The sequence below is a fragment of the Gouania willdenowi genome, chromosome 19 (assembly GCF_900634775.1).
Source record: "Gouania willdenowi chromosome 19, fGouWil2.1, whole genome shotgun sequence".
Lineage (NCBI taxonomy): Eukaryota > Metazoa > Chordata > Actinopteri > Blenniiformes > Gobiesocidae > Gouania > Gouania willdenowi.
The window spans coordinates 24164126-24184848 of NC_041062.1; the positions used below are offsets into that span (position 1 = coordinate 24164126).

Sequence of the window (20723 nt, forward strand, 5' to 3'; positions counted from 1 at the left end):
GACTATGTGTCGAAGTGTCCTTGGGCAAGACACTGAACCCTAAGTTGCTCCCAGTGGTCGACTAGTGCCTTGCATGGCAGTCCTGTCCCACTGGTGTGTGAATGTGAGAGTAATTGGGTGAATGAGCTGATATGTAAAGCGCTTTGAGACTGTTTCAGTGGTGATAAAGCGCTATATAAAATCAAGTCCATTTTTTTTTTTTTTTTTTTTTTGTGGCTCTAGTGGCCTTTATATGACAGTTGCTAGACAGGAAGGGGGTTAGAGAGAGCAGGGAATGACACGCAGGAAAGGGTCCCAGGCCGGGAATCGAACCTGGACCCGCTGCAGGTGAGGAGCTACGGCCTCCGTACATGGGGCGGGCGCTCTACCCACTGAGCTACACACCGCCCCAAGTCCATTTTTTTACCAAGTCCATTTGAGACAACTTTTAAAAAGAAGTGCACCTTTTTTTTTGTTAAAGGGATCGTCCAGTGTTATTACAATTTCGACCTTCTTTAAAATGTACGTATTATAAGATCTATGTCTAACAAAACACATTATTATGCACCATATTTAGAAATTTAGGAGAGAAAAGGTCTTTTACGAGAGCTCTTCATCTCTGCTTCATTGTCTACTACCAAACTTCAGAGTTGGAACTGTCACCCCCTGTCGTCATGGAGTTTTTTCACTGTTTTTATCCTCATTTGTTAAAAAAACAAAGCTTTACATTGACATCTTTAACTTTTCTGGTTTTTTAGGGCAATGTTTCTCAAAAGGGGGTATGTGTACCCCTAGGGGTACGCACTGGCACTACAGGGGTGTTTGAGAAAGAGAGGACAATTAACAAATAAAGTTTCAGTCTTGGTTCCACACCAGACGTGAGATGACTGGAAATGATCAAAAGTATTGAAATAAATCTATTCAGGAGCCAGTACATTTGTGTTTTTCAACTTTGGAGTCGGGACCCCATGTTTGGCCACTTGGAGTTTAAATGGGGTCGCCTGAAAATTTTTAAAAATGTATAGAGAATTTAAATTTTTTTGTTAATTACTATTCTTTTCTTTTTTTTTAATTAAAACAACACAAAATTTAAAAGAAAATGTATTTATATAAATTAACTTTATGAAATATAAAACTAGTTCAAATAAAATGCAGTAAAAAAAAAAAAAAATGCAATAAAAGTTTGAGCTCAAACATGATCAAAAACGATTTCTAGGAAAAAAAATGTCTTGAAATCAAAATGATGTTATGATTGAAAAAAGGTTGTGAACCTTTATTATACCATTATTATACTCTTTAGTTGTTTTTAAATAGTTTTTCAAAGAACAATGTTGTAGTCTGTTGTAGGGACTTGATTCAGAAATAAGACAAAGGGGGGACTGGAGCCAAAAAAGTTGGGGAACCACTGGTTTAGAGCAACAAAAAGCAGCATAAATTGTCATTTTGACTGAAAGAGCTGCTAAATCATCTAAAAAGCTTCTAAATGATCTAAAAATCAGGCTGAATGTTTCACTCCAATAGAAAACAATGGGATGTTTACAAGCAGTGGGTACGTGTGACGTCATCATCAATTACATGATTTCAAAACTGTAAAGTAGTCCTATTTTAATGCATTTTGAACTACGGCCGGGCCCGCGGAACGTCTCTGCGCCAAATAGCACGTACCACTTTCCCGAGAATTCAGTCAAATGACTCGGTTCCACCGAGTAAAAAAACACTGGCACTGGACGTGCAACATGGATGTCGGATTTTGGTGTCGGTGTCGCAGGGATACAGAGTCGATACCGGACCATCCATCTATATATAGGTATGTGCCAATGATTCGGTACCACCAACCGTTGTAAGATTTGACTCGCCTATGAATGACAAATCGACTTTCTTTTTTTTTTTTCTTTTGGGGCCCCAAATCGTAAATCAGGCTCAGAGCGTCCAAATTTCAGCCTGATCTGTTCATGAATAACAGAGGAGTAGTGATTTTAACTAGTGTACACAACAACAACAACAACAACAACAACAACAACAACAACAACAAAGAGAACATTTTGAGTCCAATAGCCCAGCCTAAAAAAAAAACCCCCGTCCTATAGCTTTGCGATGCTACCACTAACAGCTGCTTTCCTTCCTTCCTCTCTCTGTCCTTCATCCTCATCCTCAGATGCTAACAGCTGCTGCGCTCACTCAGCGTCGCTCAATACTCGTGTTCCTCAAAAGACGTCCATGTTTCCTCCAGCCTGTAACAGTCGCCTGGTGATTCACAATTTGTTCTGTTAATCGACAGCGGCGCTAGTGTTAGCCCCATTAGCGCTAATGCTACAGCTGATACAAAGAGAGGCTATTGATGAATTGTGGTAATGAAGCCTGTGTTGCCGCGGTGATGAAAGGCTCAGTGGGAAGATGAGAGATCCTCAGCATCTGTAGGACTTCTTCTTTTCTTCTTTATAAGAAGCTTCTGCAGCTTCACAAGATTTAATTTATAGATCAAAGAACCATGAATCAATGCTCACGCTCTTAGTATTCCAACTATTTATGATTTCCACTCTACTCTGATACCTTAACTTATGTTAATCATTTAAATTAAACCACTGAATTAAATGTGTGACAACATTTCACAAAACTTGTTCACAAGGATTAATCTGGTTCTTAAATTTTTCACATTTATCTCCATTTGTTCTAAGAACGAGGTTTATTTTCAGAACTCGTCTGTTTTCCATAGTTGTAGCCTCTGAAAACTCTCTTTCATGACGCTTCTAAAAACAGGCTGTTTTGGGGGCTTAATGCATATGCATGAGTGGGCGTGTCTATAGACGCAGCTGATCACCACAGCAATTTTCTTTTGCTATCCACACACTCTCGTTATTGTTTTCAGCCAAAAACTGCACATTACAGGAAAACACATGGATATTTAAGAGGCTATTGTGATTGTAAGTCAGACAAACGCTGCTGCACGGTGTGTGTTTATCAAAGCAGCACCAGTGGAGTCAGTCAGCTGAGACAAACACTCACCGGAGTGTTAAACTGCTACATCACTTTATTCTCCCCCCCATCACTCCTAACCACAGGAATAGTCCATTTAAGGTGATAATCATTTGTTTTGTCCAACTGTTGTGTTGCATTGTGTCATGAACATGTCGGATCATTTCAAAGGAGATATGAGGCGATATAACGGCAACTAAAAATGGAACTGATTGTGAGCGCTCACAGTGCACTTTGGATTATCTACATACTGAATTATCTACATACTGAATTATCTACATACTGAATTATCTATATACTGAATTATCTACATACTGGATTATCTATATACTGAATTATCTACATACTGAATTATCTATATACTGAATTATGTACATACTGGATTATCTATATACTGGATTATCTATATACTGGATTATCTATATACTGGATTATCTATATACTGGATTATCTACATACTGGATTATCTATATACTGAATTATCTACATACTGAATTATCTACATACTGAATTATCTATATACTGAATTATCTATATACTGAATTATCTACATACTGGATTATTATGTGGAGGACGCACTTGCACACACACACACACACACAAAAAAAGAGTTTCCAGACTGAGAGAACAGAATGAAGCCGATGTCTCTTTAAACCCGAACACGTTTCAACTCCACGGTGTTCACATCCGTGCTCATGCACGTAGAATGATCCGCTGCGAGTAATAAACATGAGGAGCAGCTTCATGTGTGCTACGTCTGGTTAAAGCACTGTATATATTGGACGGTGCACACAGGCAGCATTGGGGGCAGCTAAGTGACTGCAGGGGTCCTCAGATGAAAACGGGGGCATCCGAGCAGATCGCCTGTAGTAAATAGATGGTGTGGATGATGTGTGTGTTTCTGGGTTGTTCAGATTAAAAAGAGGGTTAGAACAACCTGTGCACATCTGGGAGTCCCTTTTGTGTCCAAGTGTGCAACAATTATTACAATAGTATTGATTGAAAAAGGAAAAAATAACAGAAATTCCCTCCATGTTGCTGAAAACTGAAAGTAGGAGGCACCATGTCAACGTTGGGGCCCCCTACGCTCAACAGTGCTGGTGAGAACCCTAATGTAGCTTTACATATGAAAAGAAAGAATAATGTATATTCTATATTAAACGCAGTGTTTGTTTCAGCTGTGAGGTAGTTCGAGAGGGAGGAGCTCACATTCTTATAGGGTAGGAGGAGCCAGGATTGTCAGGAGGAGGAGTTTCCACCTTATGACGTAATATAGGGGCAAAAATCCAACTGGCCCGTTTGTAGCTGACTTTTTACAAAATGTGTAAAAATCCTTTTATTGCTGTTTCAAATTTCTGAAACCTATAGTTTCAAACCAAACCTGCTTATGTCAGAATTTATCATCTTCCCACTCGTCCTCTTCCCCTCTCTCTCTCTCTCTCTCTCTCTCTGTCTCTCTTTCGCCCATCGTCTGCATTTTTAAGAGGAACTCCTTCTGTGGTTGAGATGATGCCTGTGGGTCTTTGTGTGTGTGTGTGTGTGTGTGTGTGTGTGTGTGTGTGTGTGTGTGTGTGTGTGTGTGTGTGTGTGTGTGTGTGTGTGTGTGTGTGTGTGTGTATTCTACATTTTATATTCATCTGTGGGAGCAATTCCATTAGGAGCTAATTGTCCAGCTAACTCCTCCTCAGACCTGGATCTCACCTTTAGTCAAACCAGGAACCATAATAAGCCCCAGGAGAGGAACTAGCACACCTCTCAGACCTCAGACCCACACAATTAGTGTGCATGGAAACATGTCGTCCCACGCCTTGGCCAAACTTCACCTCAGCAGCTGCACAGAGAGAAAGTGAGCCATTTTATTAGATACAGTATTCAGAGCCATTCTAATGCTGAGTCAAAGGTTTATTAAATGAGTAAAATAGAGCTGGATTAAATGTGTGGATGCTGCTCGATAAATTACTAATCTATATCAGATATCCATCTAATTAAACACAGCACCCGAAGTAAACACGCATCAATACAAAAATACACAAAACAAATATACAAATTGTCCTCAAAAACTCAAAGGATTAATATAAAAATATACAAAAGCAGTGCGACAAAATGAACTCACAAATAAACGAAAACATGTTTCTGAAATTGTTCAAAATTTTAGGTCATACCAACATACTACTTATACTAACGTACTACTCATACTAACGTACTACTCATACTAACGTACTACTTATACTAACATACTACTCATACTAACGTACTACTCATACTAACGTACTACTTATACTAACGTACTACTCATACTAACGTACTACTTATACTAACGTACTACTTATACTAACGTACTACTTATACTAACATACTACTCATACTAACGTACTACTCATACTAACGTACTACTTATACTAACGTACTACTCATACTAACGTACTACTTATACTAACGTACTACTCATACTAACGTACTACTCATACTAACGTACTACTCATACTAACGTACTACTTATACTAACATACTACTCATACTAACGTACTACTTATACTAACGTACTACTCATACTAACGTACTACTTATACTAACGTACTACTCATACTAACGTACTACTTATACTAACGTATTACTCATACTAACATACTACTCATACTAACGTACTACTCATACTAACGTACTACTTATACTAACATACTACTCATACTAACGTACTACTTATACTAACGTACTACTCATACTAACGTACTACTTATACTAACGTACTACTCATACTAACGTACTACTTATACTAAACGTATACTCATACTAACGTACTACTTATACTAACGTACTCATACAACGTACTACTTATACTAATGTACGACTCATACTAATGTACTTACGCATACGAATGTACTATACTAACGTACTACTCATACTAATGACTCATCTAACGTACTACTCATACTAACGTTACTACTCATACTAACGTAACTACTCATACTAACGTACTACTCATACCAACGTACTACTCATACCAACGTACTACTCATACTAATGTACTACTCATACTAATGTACTACTCATACTAACGTACTACTCATACTAACACTACTCATACTAACGTACTACTCATACGAACAGACTACTCAGACTAACGGACTACTCTACGAAGGGATGTACGCAGACGAACGGACTACGCATACGAATGTACTGACGCAGACTAACGTACGACGCAGACGAAGTTTATTACTCATACTAATGGACTACTCATATTAACGCTACTACTCATACTAACGTACTACTCATACTAACGTACACTCATACTAATTTATACTCATACTAATGTACTACTCATACTAACGTACTACTCATACTAACGTACTACTCTCATACTAAAAGTATGTTGTATGTTTACATTATGAAATAGAGTACGTGAGAACAATACCAGGATGTATTAACTATATGGGGACAATTGTTTAGGTATGCACGGTGGCATACTTAGTCATACTCAACCGTACCATGATGCATTGAGAGCTGAATGTAAAATGGTCCTGGGATCAACTTCAAGCTAAAAATCCAACATCCCCTTCTCAAAATAAAAGCATCTCCTATTGTCTTTCACTAGTTTGTTTTTTGTTTTTTAACACTTTTGTAAATAGCCCTCTTGTTTTGAAATTAACTAGTTTTCCCAAATGTGTCTACGTGAGTTTTATGAATCAAATGAGCACATGTTGATATTCGACTTGATCACTTTCTCACTTCAAAGGTTTCCAGTACTTTCAAAGTAAAGGTGGAGAATCAACAGAGATATTTAGACTGAGTGTGATTCAGAATTTTAACGTAGTAGGTTCCAAATGCATCTTGGAAAACTTGGAAGTATACTTCATTGGGAACGCTCATCATCCTAATCATACTTATCGTGTTCTGCCAAACTGCCATTATTTATTTTATTCACCTTATTTTAACATTCAACCCTAAACAGAACACTTCTGTGATGTAGCTGATCAATCAAGCAATTAATTAAAAGGAAATTAACTGTAAACTTTAGTGCAATATTATATGTATATATATATATATATATATATATATATATAACAAAAATGTGTAATATAAAAATGAACAGTGCCTCACCTTAAAATACCCAACCAGCATGTTAACAATTAAGAAAATAAAAGTGCTGTAAAGTAAGGCCAGTAATGTGTTTTTAGAACCTGCATTCTTAATGTTTACTCTCCTCATTTAGTTTCATAGATTCAAATGTATGTTTTTCTTGATGAAAAGCCTGACAGCTTAATTTTGCTGGTATTGTAGGTTTAAAGCATGTACAGTAGTAGCTGTTTATTAAATAAAGTGTGTGAGGTCTGGAGATAGAGGCTGATTTAAATCAGGGGTTCTCATCTGGTCTCATCCTGGGACCCACAATTCAACCAACCAAATTTAGTTTTACAAAGATAGCTGTTTTAAAAACACTCATATAATCTTTTTTAAAACATAAATCTATATAATTTCCTGTTCAACATGCATTTCACAGCATGCCTGTCAAAATAAAAGACAAGTCCAACATGAGACATTAAGTATGTATTTATTTTTGACCAGCTGTCTGCGACCCACCAGTTGAGAATCACTGAAGAACACGCCTGCACGTCCTGTTGTAGGCGCTTCATGTAAGAAATACTGCAGTAGATTGACTGAGGATGGTCTATTCTAACACACAAACATACACGCCCTCAAACATCTGTGCACAGTGCACACACACACTAGCATCAGGCTAGTTAGCAGAGAGGCTAACGATACGTTTGGTCTCTTCCAAACAGAACAAATGTTGTAGTGATTTCCCTGATATTGAACTCTTTTATTCACAAACGTCTGAGAACTTGTGTCTAACTCTCCACCTCAGCTCTGCTGACCAAACAACAGACATGGCTCCTCCTCTTTTTGACACGCCTTCTTCTGGGTCATCATGTTCTACTAGTTCTGCAGCTTCAGAGCTTTCTGATCCATTTACACCGTAACCATGGTAACCAGAGCACTACTGTTTACCTTCACAGTAAATGGTAAATGGTAAATGGACTTGATTTTATATAGCGTTTTATCACCACTGAAACAGTCTCAAAGCGCTTTACATATCAGCTCATTCACCCAATCACTCTCACATTCACACACCAGTGGGACAGGACTGCCATGCAAGGTGCTAGTCGACCACTGGGAGCAACTTAGGGTTCAGTGTCTTGCCCAAGGACACTTCGACACATAGTCAGGTACTGGGATCGAACCCCCAACCTCTCGATCAGAAGACGACCCACTACCACCTGAGCCACGGTCGCCCTGTGCAACATTGAAAAGACTCCAGTCTGACGTGGTTCAGCGTAGTGTTCCAAACGTTGTCTTATCAATATACCGGTACGGTATATTTAAAATTTTTATTAAAAAGAAATTATCTACCGGTATTTGGTATGAACCGGTATACCGCCCACCCCTATAATCATAATAAATATACATATATATCCGAGTCCTGATCGGGAGATTACGTCCGATTCTGATTGAGTCTGAAACCATGTGACTGAAACCATGTGATCGGGCTGATTTCTGATCACGTGATTAAAAGTTTGATTCTCTGAGTGAAGTTCTTTAAAGTCAGGAGCAACACAACATAGAGATTGACTTGACTTATAGTATATAGTAGACAGTATATACTCATTGAGTTTATAGTGTTTTACATTTGTAATACTAGTACCCGTCGGAAGTATGCATTCATGTGGGAGCTGAAGTAGAGTTAATGAGTATGTATTTGAAGGATGGATGTAGAGGTGTAAAGAGGTGTACATACTCTGTACTCTGTGTTATAAAGGGCTTTATTTGTGGGGTGTAAAGTAAATAGTGTGTGTGATTTCCCTGGTTTCATTCTATGAGACATGAACATGATAAATGTGTTTGTTGTTTTGTTTTTTTACTCACTTTTATATTTTTTGTAATGTATGTTTTTTGGAGTCATTATGTGTCTTTTTGCATAAATATTGTTTAGTTTTTTGTTTTATTTTACTCATTTAGTATATTTTTATTTGAGTCATTTTCATATTTTTGATGTTTTTTTCTGTAATGTATATTTTTTGGAGTCATGTATTTTTTTATTTTTAGAAGTTTTTTTTGTGCATTTTTTGTGTTTTATTTTACTCATGTAGTATATTTTTTTTTTTTTTATAAATAAATATATAAATACTCGTGTGTGTGTGTGTGTGTGTGTGTGTGTGTGAGTGTTGTGTGTGTGTGTGTGGTGTGTGTGTGTGTGTTGTGTTCTCCGTGAAATGTTTGAGACACTGATAACCAAACTCCATAGATTGTAGCACCAATCAGAAAAATAACCAAAACGGCGCAAAACAAAACGTAAAGCTCCAAACTACGTGAGTGAGTAAGTAAATTAAAGTATTATGTACAGTTTGGCTGTCTTTTTTTAAAAAACAAAAATAACCGAGTGGTCAGAGCTTAGTTTCCATGCACGGCACCACAGAGAATCTGCAGTTTTCCAGATGGAGAATTGAACGGGTTGGGAAACGTGTCTGTAAAAGACTCACCAGTGGCTGAAGGTTTCAAATGATCTATTCAGAGAGCTCCGTGTCTCGGTCTAAACTAGCTTCTTCTCTATCGCTCGTGTGTTTACAGCTGCTTTGCTGTGTGCGCAGCGATTGGCTCTGGCCGCACACGTGACTCCTGCTCGGGTGAGGAGCTGTGCAGTGAAATAGATATAGATGGTGCGCTAGCGCCCCCTCACACCCTGAGGTCAAAAGCTGAAAAGGTTTTATTTCGGAAGTGAAATAAAATTAAAATAAACATTTTGAAATGACCAAATGACTCCAAAATAACAGATACACACACTCTGGGTATTTGGAACCTGTTGACCAAGTTTCAGGTCCAACTCGCACCGCGTCGGGGAGATATTTGCTCCACACACACACGCACACACACACACCAACACACACACACACACACACACACACACACACACACACACACACACACACACACACACACACACACACACACACACACACACACACACACAGGCACACAGACGTTCCTTGCTTTTTAGATAGATAGTGTTGGGCTCATTGATCAATAAAGTTAAAATTGCTGCCCTAAAGCTTGTATTGATCTCTTCTGTAAACACTCAATTATTGTCATTGGCGGTCAAGTTTGGTGCATTGCATTGTGGGATGTGAAATCCCATAGACCAGGGCCGTCCAATTTACGATTGGTTTTGGCCCGCTGCCCATATTTAAAAATGTTTTTATTTTAAAACATTTTTTAAATGATTGTTTCAAGGCAATGAAAACCTCGTGTTTTGATGGTAAAGGCGGGGTTTGTTGTGTCCCATTTTATTGAATTTATATTGCACTAAATGTCTTTGAAGACATTTAGATGTTTCATGATTTTATGCCATGAAACATAATAGAGAAAAGTCTTCTTCACTTTCAAAACTAAGTGTTTATTTTGCACAGTTTTGTTAATGGCACAGATTATTTTTTAGCCCTTCAATGAACATAATTTGGGGACCCCTGCTGTAGACGGATCCATAGAAGTGCTTCTTGTTTCTTCCCCAGACAAGGACAGTGATTGTTTTATCACTATTTATGTTCTGGTTTGTTCCCAGTATTCCCAGTGATATCGCTTCACTTTTTATTTATTTACAGAATAAAATAACAAAACAGGTTCTCTCTTCATCTGATAAAGCAGTGGTTTAATCTTATTTTTGAATCTCAGTACCCCCTTTGTCCGATTTTAGAACAAATATTTATAGAGCACGGTGATGGAATAACAAACGTTAATCTCATTTTGTAAATACATGGAAAGAAAAAATATTTAGTGCAGTGGTTCCCAATATTTTCTGGGATCGTGACCCCATTTTGATATAAAAAATTTGGGGCATTTTTTTTTTTTTTTCGAGAATTACTTTATGATCATTTTTGAGCTCAGATATTTATTTTTTGTACTGAATTCGAGTTGAACTACATTTATATAAAATATAGAAATACAGTTGTTTTAGATTGTGTGTGGTTTTAATTGAACAAATTGATTATTAATTAAAAAAAAAAAAAAAAAAAAAATATATATATATATTTTACTTTTCATAAATTTCAGGTGACCCCACATAGGGTTCCTAACCCAAGGTTGAATAACCATGAATTAGTGGCTCCTGAATAGATGTATTTCTATAGTTTCTATAGTCTTTATCTCATGCATGAGGTGGGACCTAGACTGACACTTTATTCCTCTCGCTCTAGTACCCACTGTAGTGCCATCATGTACCCCTAGTGGTACACGTACCCCCGTTTGAGAAACACTGTGATAAAGAATTATCTTTACATCCTCAGGTAAGGATTGTGTTAAAGTAGTGTAGTTTACAGCTGAAGTGGGTCTTATTACTGAAGATAAAATAAGGTCAGTGACAAACAGAGGCTCCATCATCTCAAAGCGTTTCATGAAAGGCTGCGTCATAAATCTATGTCCACTTTTACCGCTGGACAATAAGAAATCAGAGTGGCAGGTGAAATATAGTAGCATCATTGTTTGTGTGTGTGCGTGTGTGTGTGTGCGTGTGTGTGTGTGTGTGTGTGTGTGTGTGTGTGTGTGTGTGTGTGTGTGTGTGTGTGTGTGTGTGTGTGTATTGATAGTGCTGTTTTCATCCCGTCAGCTGAGAATGATCCTCCTGCTTTCAGAAATCTCTCAACAGCCAATAATTATGTATATTTATGATGTAAAGGGGGCAGGGTCACACTCCAAACATGGATTTCATGTCATTTTCATGAAGGATTCTGAATCCTAAGCACTACTCTGCTTCCTTCCCTGATGATAGATGTAAACTCATAGGCAGAGTTTGAGATTGTTGCCATGGGCGGCAAAAGATCAAATGAAATGACATTTTTAGACCGTCTCCATATTCACACCAACCACAATGTGTTTAACGTATAAAAATAGAAAAGCACTCAGAGAGCAGCTCATTTCCACCCATGTTATGATTTCCACCCTATGTCGTCCTACAGTGATTTTATTTACACTATTTAGATTCATTGATAATCAGAACATACCTTTAGCATTTGAAAAAACAATGATAATATAGTTTGAGATCATCCTCCGTAAGAGCCAGTTATATTTTTGTTCTTCTTTTTTCTAATCGGAACACTGATGACATCATCAGCAAGGCATGTTCTGAAAACCTATGACATCATACACAAGAAGTTCCACAGTGTGGATGGGAAAATTAATGGGATATATACAGTATATATCTATATATTTTCTTTTGGTTGCCACAACATCACCAAAATATAATCACCTGTTCCTTGTCCCAATTATCAATTTCCCTGAAAATTTCATCTAAATCTGTTCATAACTTTTCCAGTTCTCTCGCTAATTGACAGACGAACAAACGAAGGGTTAGAAATAAACTTATCGCTCTGCGCTTTGTGCGTTTGGCAGAGGTAATAATGCAAAGATGATGAATAACATAATAGATAATATTGACTACACAAATGTGCGTTGATGCATCGTTTAATGTTTTAATTTCATGATGATTTTTGCTGCATTTCCATATATGAACTAAGAATTAAGTCACATGACTCGAGCACCATAGAAATCACTTAAATTCTTAAAAGAACAAATGAATTAATATATATTGACACTTAAAATATTTTATATATATTTTATACATATGTAACCCAGGTAATTCCGGTACTCTGATTTCGGATTGTCTTTGAACGCACCGCACACACGTTTCACTCACAGGTTAGCTGCTAGCCACATGCTACAGACACGCAGGAAGCTTTGTGCCTCTCTGAGCTGCTCCTACACAAAGAGCCACGGACAGGTCTGTGATTAAAGAAGTGTTTTTGTGTTTGGTTCAAATGACAGATGAGTAGTTGATTGTTATTTTCTCATCAGAGAGGGAGTGTTAAAGAAAAACTTAAACGCAAGCAGTTTGAGGAGCTGACGTTTTTTTTTCATCGACAGATGCTGAGGTGAGTTTCACCTTAAGTTAGTGTTTAACTTAGTGTTAGTATCTTTTAAAATGATAGTTGTGTGTTTTGTTTTGTATTTTTGTATAAATGTAGTTAAAAGTCAGGATATGACTTGTGAACTGAAGATGTAACTGATGCTGAATTATTTCACACCACTGTTAGCTAAACTGAGCCTAGAAGTTAAGCTTAAAGCAACATACTCAATGTTCATCGAGGGTCAAAATAAATATGCAAATCTTGTGTTTAATTTAAAATGAATATGTGGAAAATATATTATTTAGTTGTTTTTTCTATTTTTTTGTTTTGTTTTCAACTTGATCACATTTCATGTTATTTTTTTGTTAACGAATGGACTATGGAACAAAAAGATTGAAACTGAACAGTAATTTTCTACACACTCGTTTCGTGTGTAGGGTTTTTTTTTCTGAGGAGAGACAATATACGTACAACAGAGAAGCTGTTCTCACCACCACAAGATCATCATCGCTGCTCAGAGGAATGCTTCTCCAGGACAGGGATGCGAGGATGAAGTGATGGTCCCAGGACCAGTAAGGATCGCACCAAAGGAGTTATATTTTATTTTCATACTTTTTCTACTGAGATCTCAGGTATTTTTCTTTTGTCCTTGGGCCCAAGGTAACCAAAAAATTAATATCTCACGGTTGAAAATTAACAAGAACATTCCAGCAGAAGAAACTTGAAGGCAAATGCTTTATTTTTTTATTTTTTTTATTATGTTTATTTTGTGAATATTTTATATAGATGAGAGTCTGAAAAGAACTGTTGAGTTTGGGTCCCAGTGAGGGATACATTTATTTTCATTGTAGATTTGAAACAATTTTGGTTGAACATTATTTTTATTTAGGTTATTTTATATGAGTGAAATGTGCCTCAAAGATATATGAATATATCATTGCTTTATACCATTCAAGACACAACACCAGGATGCAACATGATTGTTGAATAAATTTATGTTAGATTTTCTTTTTTCTAAAAACTAAGTAACGACTCTGTGTGTTCATGTAAGTGAGAATGTTTTCTTTATGTTACTATCAATCTCCCTTTTCCTGAACCTGCTGGAGTTTAGAATTTAATGAACCTGTGATTATGGAACTGTAGGAACTTGGTGTAGGATTTTTTTAGAACCATAGATTTTGGGTATTACAGCCAAGGTCGACAGTAAGTTTACCCGTTACTGGGAGACACAGGTTACACATATATATTATGTACATTATATTAATTGTGGAAAAACGAATAAAGTTAAGGTGGAAGATAATGGGCTTGCAATATTGAGACGATACAATATTTTTGGAAATAAGAAATAAAAAAAAACAAAAAGTATTGTTTTTATTATTTCACTTGAACTCTAGACATATTTTCATCTATGTAAGTCCTTTTCAACACAATAGGTATAAAATGGATGGATTGATCTTTATCTGACCGTCCTCTGATACATTGTGTAACGTTTTAATTTCACAATATCTTGTTTTAGATTTCAGTACCATGTGCCAGCCTCATCAATTGGTTCACAACAAATGATTTGATGCATTTCTTCCTCACTATGATGTAACGTGAGTGTCGTGTGTAATTCTCCTCATAGCCACAGCTAACATTTAGCACATCACAGAATTCACTGCCATTGCTTTTGTTTTATTTTGTTCTTTAATCTGATGCAGTTTTTTACTCTGCTCCTGCAGTGTGGGAAGCAAACACAGTCTTGCATAATTGCTGACTCGTTGATTGTTTAGCTTTAAATTCACAATGCATTGTCTGCTTTCCTGGTGATTCATCATGAATTAGCATTTTTTTTCCCCTCTCAATTATTGCTGCTCTTGTTAGATTCTCACTTGAATTTGCCTAGCAAAAGTCCCAGTGAGTCACCTCTGTGTTATTATCCTGTGGAAGCAATAAAAAACACTGCTTGGAGGATTTCAGCAGACAGTTGCAAAACTTACTGGAGTTTACTTCAAACATTTCATTTACCAGGTGATTACAGACTGCTTGTTTTATTCATATTTGGAATATTCTGGTAGTTAGGTCACATCTCATTGATACAGTATATGCACTGCTTAATTTGTAAATCATCAGGTCCCAGAAAACACTGGGTGTTGTTTCAGCAGAAAGAGAGAGACAAAAATGTCACAAAATCCATTTTTTAAAGAGCCTTTTGCTAACGAAATGGACCAATAATATCACATGACCACAAACAACCAATTAACCTAAATGTTTAATAAAAGAATGATGAATCCGCTTTAAGGAAGCACGGATAATCGCCCGTTACGGAGCATCCATCTCTCACTGCTAGTCTTAATGCTCAATGACAATTTTAAACACAGACCATTTATGATATGAACCTTCATGCTTTGACCCAAACCCGAAAATGAAACGTACAGGTTTGACAGACATGAGGTATTTATATCAGAGCATGACCTGAAACCAACAATTAAAAGCTATTTTTTCCTCATACTAATGACATATTTACACTGGTTTCAGTGCTTTTATTAACAGACAACTGTTAATGTCACAGCACAGATCAGTAGCACACATCAAACACACACAGGTGCACAGCAGTGTGTGCTTGAGGCAGTGGATCTATTTACATAATCACTGTATCAAATATAAGGATAATCCATGTTATTGTGTAAAAAAAGGATTGATTCAACAGTGGATGCTTCAAGTGTGTCCCAATTCTGTCCCTCTCTGGTTCTAGGAGCAGCAGCGCAGCACTCAGCTGTTACTAATGACATCAACGTATCAAATGGTCAATAAATCCTCCTTGTCCTTTCACACTGAGGTCGCATTGAAAAAGATCCGTTCTGTATCTGATTCAGGACCACATATGAAAGTGGTCTCAATCTATTTTGAAGAAATCAGATGTGGGTCAGATTTGAATGTTCACACTGCTTTTAAAAAATCAGATCTGGTCACCTGACTCCCAAAAAATTGAATTTGCAGCCTTAGTGACAGCTGCCATGTTTCAGCACCAAGGACAGCACAAAATCACCACTAATTTAACCACTTATCAGAAAAGTCACTAAACTTTCAGAACACAAAAACCCACAAATACAAAATATTTACAAACATTTACACCAATAACATAAGACCATAATTCATTAACGGCTCTAATCTCCCATGTGCATAAGTAAAAAAAGCCACACAGCAGTGGTGCTGTTTCTGACTGTATGCTATTCTCCTCCTGTATTTAAGTCAGTCACTACACGCCTTCATCCCAGTTACGCACTGTGGGTGGAGCAGCCCTGAAATGTGGGCGTTCCCATTCAAATCTGGCTTTACGTGCATTCTCAGGTGTGCGTAAGTCCTTTTCCTCTAACGCGCTTCTAACCCTGGAATAAGTGCAGCGCCCCCATAAGGTGAAACATTATATTGCACTAGAAATATAGACTTAGTTACATTTGAATCCACACGGACTCGTGCGTCACACAGCAGCAGCTGAGTGATCACAGCTAATTAATTAAAACTCTGACAGACGCAGACTTCTGTCCATGTTGGTCACAGTGATTCAACTATTTTCATACTATGTCCAACGTAAAGTCACAGTTTGATCCACTATAGAGTGAAACATGCTGTCATATGCAGATGAGGATGGACCACAAACTGTTCCCACACATATTTTAATGAGGCTCAGCTCAGGTCACTTTAAACTATTTATATTTGAAACTGTGTATTATGGACGCCAATAGTTTTGTTTCACTGTAAACATCCCTCTGTATTAAAGCAGGACGCTCTGTGAACACGTTATTTCATTATATCTCCAGCATCTAACTCTGTCACGCTTTACAGTGATGATGATGATGATGATGATGATGATGATCAAGGAGAAAGAGTTGGCAATAATGGAGCAAAAATGCTTATAAACAGGAAAAATATGTATTTGTAAAAATGGGGTAAAAATGATCAAAAGTAGGCTCAAATTGCTAAAAAAAAAAAAGTCTTAGTTTTTTAAAGACATCTGGCGACCCCCAACCCGAGGTTGAGAACCTGTGATCTAAGCAACCCACATAATTCCTTCACCTCAAGTTTTCATTGGTCAGTGTGAGTGGATTTGATCCACTGCTGGTTTGTCACTGTAACAGACACACATTTGGTACAAACACACCAACAATAGCAATGGCAGCTAAAAGTAAAAACAAAGCTAAAATATCACCTTTATGTTTATAGTTCTGCATCTTCCTGTCTATTGCACCCTGCCCTTGGAGAGTTTCTGCTTTCAGTGTAATGTTGTAGATCAGGGTGCACAATACGTAGATGATGGAGGCATTTTGTGTCGATCGTGCACGTGTGTACTACTCATACCTAACAATTCAGCTTCTGACCTCAGTTTGAGGGGGCGCTAGCGCACCAATCTGTTCATTTACAACCTAATAATCAGTAGAAGAAGAACCTCCTTCAGCCCTAAAGACGTCACACACCCGCTCACACCGACACGACCAGTGACATTTATTATCAGGAACAACCTCTGTGTGTGGAAACTACTTCTAAAGAACAACATGAGCTACAAACACTGAAACGCTCTGTGTGCTACTGACTCATTTAAGTGATTTTTAAAAATATATTTTAATCAAACTCCATTTTTAAGTGTTTCTGTTTCAATATTGTTTTTGTAATTTAATACAAAGAAGTGGAACAAACTGCAGCATCAGCTCCAGTAGTGGAACAAATCAGAGCTGGAGGCGGGGCTAATGACCAGGCCCTTTTAACCCAAATAATAAAGCTCATGATAACATCATTTTACAACATACACATGCCCACAACTGCAGGGCTTACACTTTTTAACACCACAGAAAGCGACTATGTCATTTTGAAGTCCATCAAACGGACATGAATTATAACAAAACAAGAGAACAACAAAAACATTAGGATGGTCACTAACACAACTTCAAAGCATCTCAGCACCACGGACAGCGAGCGCTTTATTTTGACATCCACTTTAACTATTTCATCTCAGAGCCTGTATCAGTAAATATAAAGTTTAGTAAAACTGTTCACAAACACTATTTAATATGAAGTGCTATAGACCTACTCACCACTATTTGAAGGACATACGACGAGCCTTGTGCTCCATGAACTCGTCCACGATGTTCTGTATGTTTATTTTCTTTGTTCTCTCATTCTCTATGGACAACATGACAAGTCCACTCAGTCTCTCCTGTCCCACTGTGCTCCTCAACTGGTTTTTAATACGTTTTAACTTGGAGAATGAGTGGGACACGTGACTGACGTGCACACGCATACTCAGAAACAGAAACCGTGTTGTTTACATAATGTGACACTTGAAAAATTAAAAAAAATGGCAATAAATGAACCACTGTTAAAGCTCGTAAATAGTTCATAATATGTAGAAAGTTTATCACCTGAGGATGCGGACGCTTATTTAAGGAAACTCACTTTAAGTACAGGTGAACGATTGTGGGACACATGCAGCATTCCTAAAAACAAGTGGTCATCTGATGTGTGCTCCTGACCCGATATTCACTGGCCAGACATTTATAAATATCTGCTAGAAAAACCCAGTGTATAAACAAAAGAAAAGCTAAAAACATTAAGTCTCTAGATGTTTAGAACTCTTATGAACGGGCAGGTAGGACGGCTGCTGTACTCCTGTTAACAAAGGTTTCCGTGTATTTCTGTGTATTCTGATCAGTTTCAATGGATGAGTTTCCATGTCTACATTAAGTCTCCTCCTCACTGCTCCACGTCTGCGTATCAGTCCATTTACAGCTTTTTATGGTCACTTTTTACTGAATCCAGACTGAGATAACGCTCCGTCTGCTCCCGTGCACCATTGTCTCAGCAGTCCTCTGGTTGTTTTACACTGAGCCTGATGCACCTAATTTAGTATGCATACGTCACACAAAATGGGTCTATTTAACGCCTGTATAAATCTGTATGATGGGTGATGTTAAACAGACTGCTCATACTCTGTGCACTTCTTGCCACTAGTCATGGGAGGACCCGCCTTCTGCAGCTCCCCTGAGCCTTGACCCTTAAGTCCTACCTCCTATCGGGGCCCGGGCCGGGGTCGTGCCACCCTCCCAGCCGCCCCCCATAGCTCCGCCCCTGATCAGCTCCTTAAAACATTTTTAAATCCAAGTAAAATGTGTTTCGTTTTCTCTACTGTGTATATGACTGAGAGGGAGATTTTAAATGTTTTTACTGCTGATTTAATGTTCTTATTGATTTTTAAACTGTTAAATGTTTTCTGTTGCACTTTTTAATCATGTAAAGCACATTGAATTGCCTTGTGTATGAAATGCACGATACAAATAATTTTGCCTGCCTTGCCCTAATGTCTTACAAATATTGAATGATTTTAATGGTAATAATTTGTTTGTTTTAATGTGCAATATACTTACTGTATCTATATAGTAATCTCACAAATAGCTTAGCCTCTTGATATCTATGTATATCTGAACCTCACTTACTGCAATATGAGCCAATGCAACTACATTTTGTTATCTGTACTGAAAAGTTCAAGTTTGAATGACAATAAAGAATGTATAATAATAATAATAATAATGACAAAGTGTGTTGTAGATGTTGCAGTATTGGTCCTGGTGTTGAGACAGATGTTTGTTATTCTGCTGACCTCACCTCTGGTTAACCCTGCGCTGTCTCTTCTGTTTGCAGTGCCGTCCTTCTGGGGCCTGGTAAACTCGGCCTGGAACCTGTGCTCAGTGGGGAAGAGACAGTCGCCCGTAAACATTGAGACCAGTCACATGATCTTTGATCCCTTTCTCACTCCCATCAAGCTGAACACGGGCGGCCGCAAGGTAAAGACCTTTAAACATGTGTACTCTTCTCTCTGCGTTGGTGCTGGTGTGCCGCTATGCTGTGCTAGCTGCTTCAGAGCTACTGTAACATGATAAGCTGTGTATCGCTGATGGATGTTGGTGCTGCACCACAGTGGGAGTCATTTGTCTCAGCGAACCGTTTGTTCCCAGAGATAAAACACGAGGATGCACTTTCCTTTTGTTGCGCCTGTTGAAAGGAGCTGAAGTTTATCTGTGGCGCTACAAAGGAGAAGCAGCAGATTAGTGAGGCGTGTTGTTTGTGATTGAACCCTGTGCTGTGCAGTGGTGCTGTTTCAAGGACGGAGACAGTGTAGCTACAACCAGCCGCTAATTGGGAAGCCTTCACAGATGGAGCTGCACTCACATGTGCAGACTTGCATGCTGAGATGAATCTTATGATTAGTTGATATTTATATTCCAGAAGTGAGAACAGGGTCGGCCTTGGGCAACGATAGCTCGTATATCTCACACACTGTAGATTATAGCCATGCTACGCTGCTGAACACCATGTCTTTATCTCAGAAATAGTCCCACTTAATGCCTTGTTTGATAAGGTTTTTGGCACTTTTTTATTAAAGGTTACAGACTCTTAGAAACGAACTGCCATTAGAATCACTTATGAAACTCGTTTTTTTCAGTGACGTGATTTGCCTTCGTAATGAATTCAAAAATACTTTCCAATGCTAGAACCTTATAACTGAGGTATGTGGGAACAGATAGGTCAGACTTTTGTTATTTGGTGAATTGGGTTAATCTATGGGGCCATTGTTGTAACAAAACTATGTGTGTGCGTATTAATACAATCTGTGTGTCTGTACCTTGATCCCTGACTGAAGAATTAGGATTTTTAAAAGAAGCTCTTTGTGAGTAATTCATTATGTGTCTGTAGTGACATCTGAATGCAACATTCTATTGGCTGTCTCTGCACACTTGACTTTAAGCGAATAAGATCTCTAACTTTTTGAAACTTGTAACTCATGCAATA

General features: G+C 37.8%; 1 protein-coding gene across 2 annotated transcripts in view; it reads left to right on the top strand.

Moving 5' to 3' along the window:
- Positions 1-20723, top strand: part of ca10a (carbonic anhydrase Xa) — a 387959-nt gene that overhangs the window by 164405 nt on the left and 202831 nt on the right. The window contains exons 1-2 of one of the 2 annotated variants that reach the window (XM_028476951.1): positions 13368-13474; positions 19575-19717. In XM_028476951.1, coding sequence (XP_028332752.1) covers position 13474; positions 19575-19717 — 144 coding nt within the window. In that variant the 5' untranslated portion in view covers positions 13368-13473. Of the gene's footprint in view, positions 1-13367; positions 13475-19574; positions 19718-20723 lie in introns of those variants that run through there. The other variant, XM_028476950.1, reaches the window with a different exon arrangement.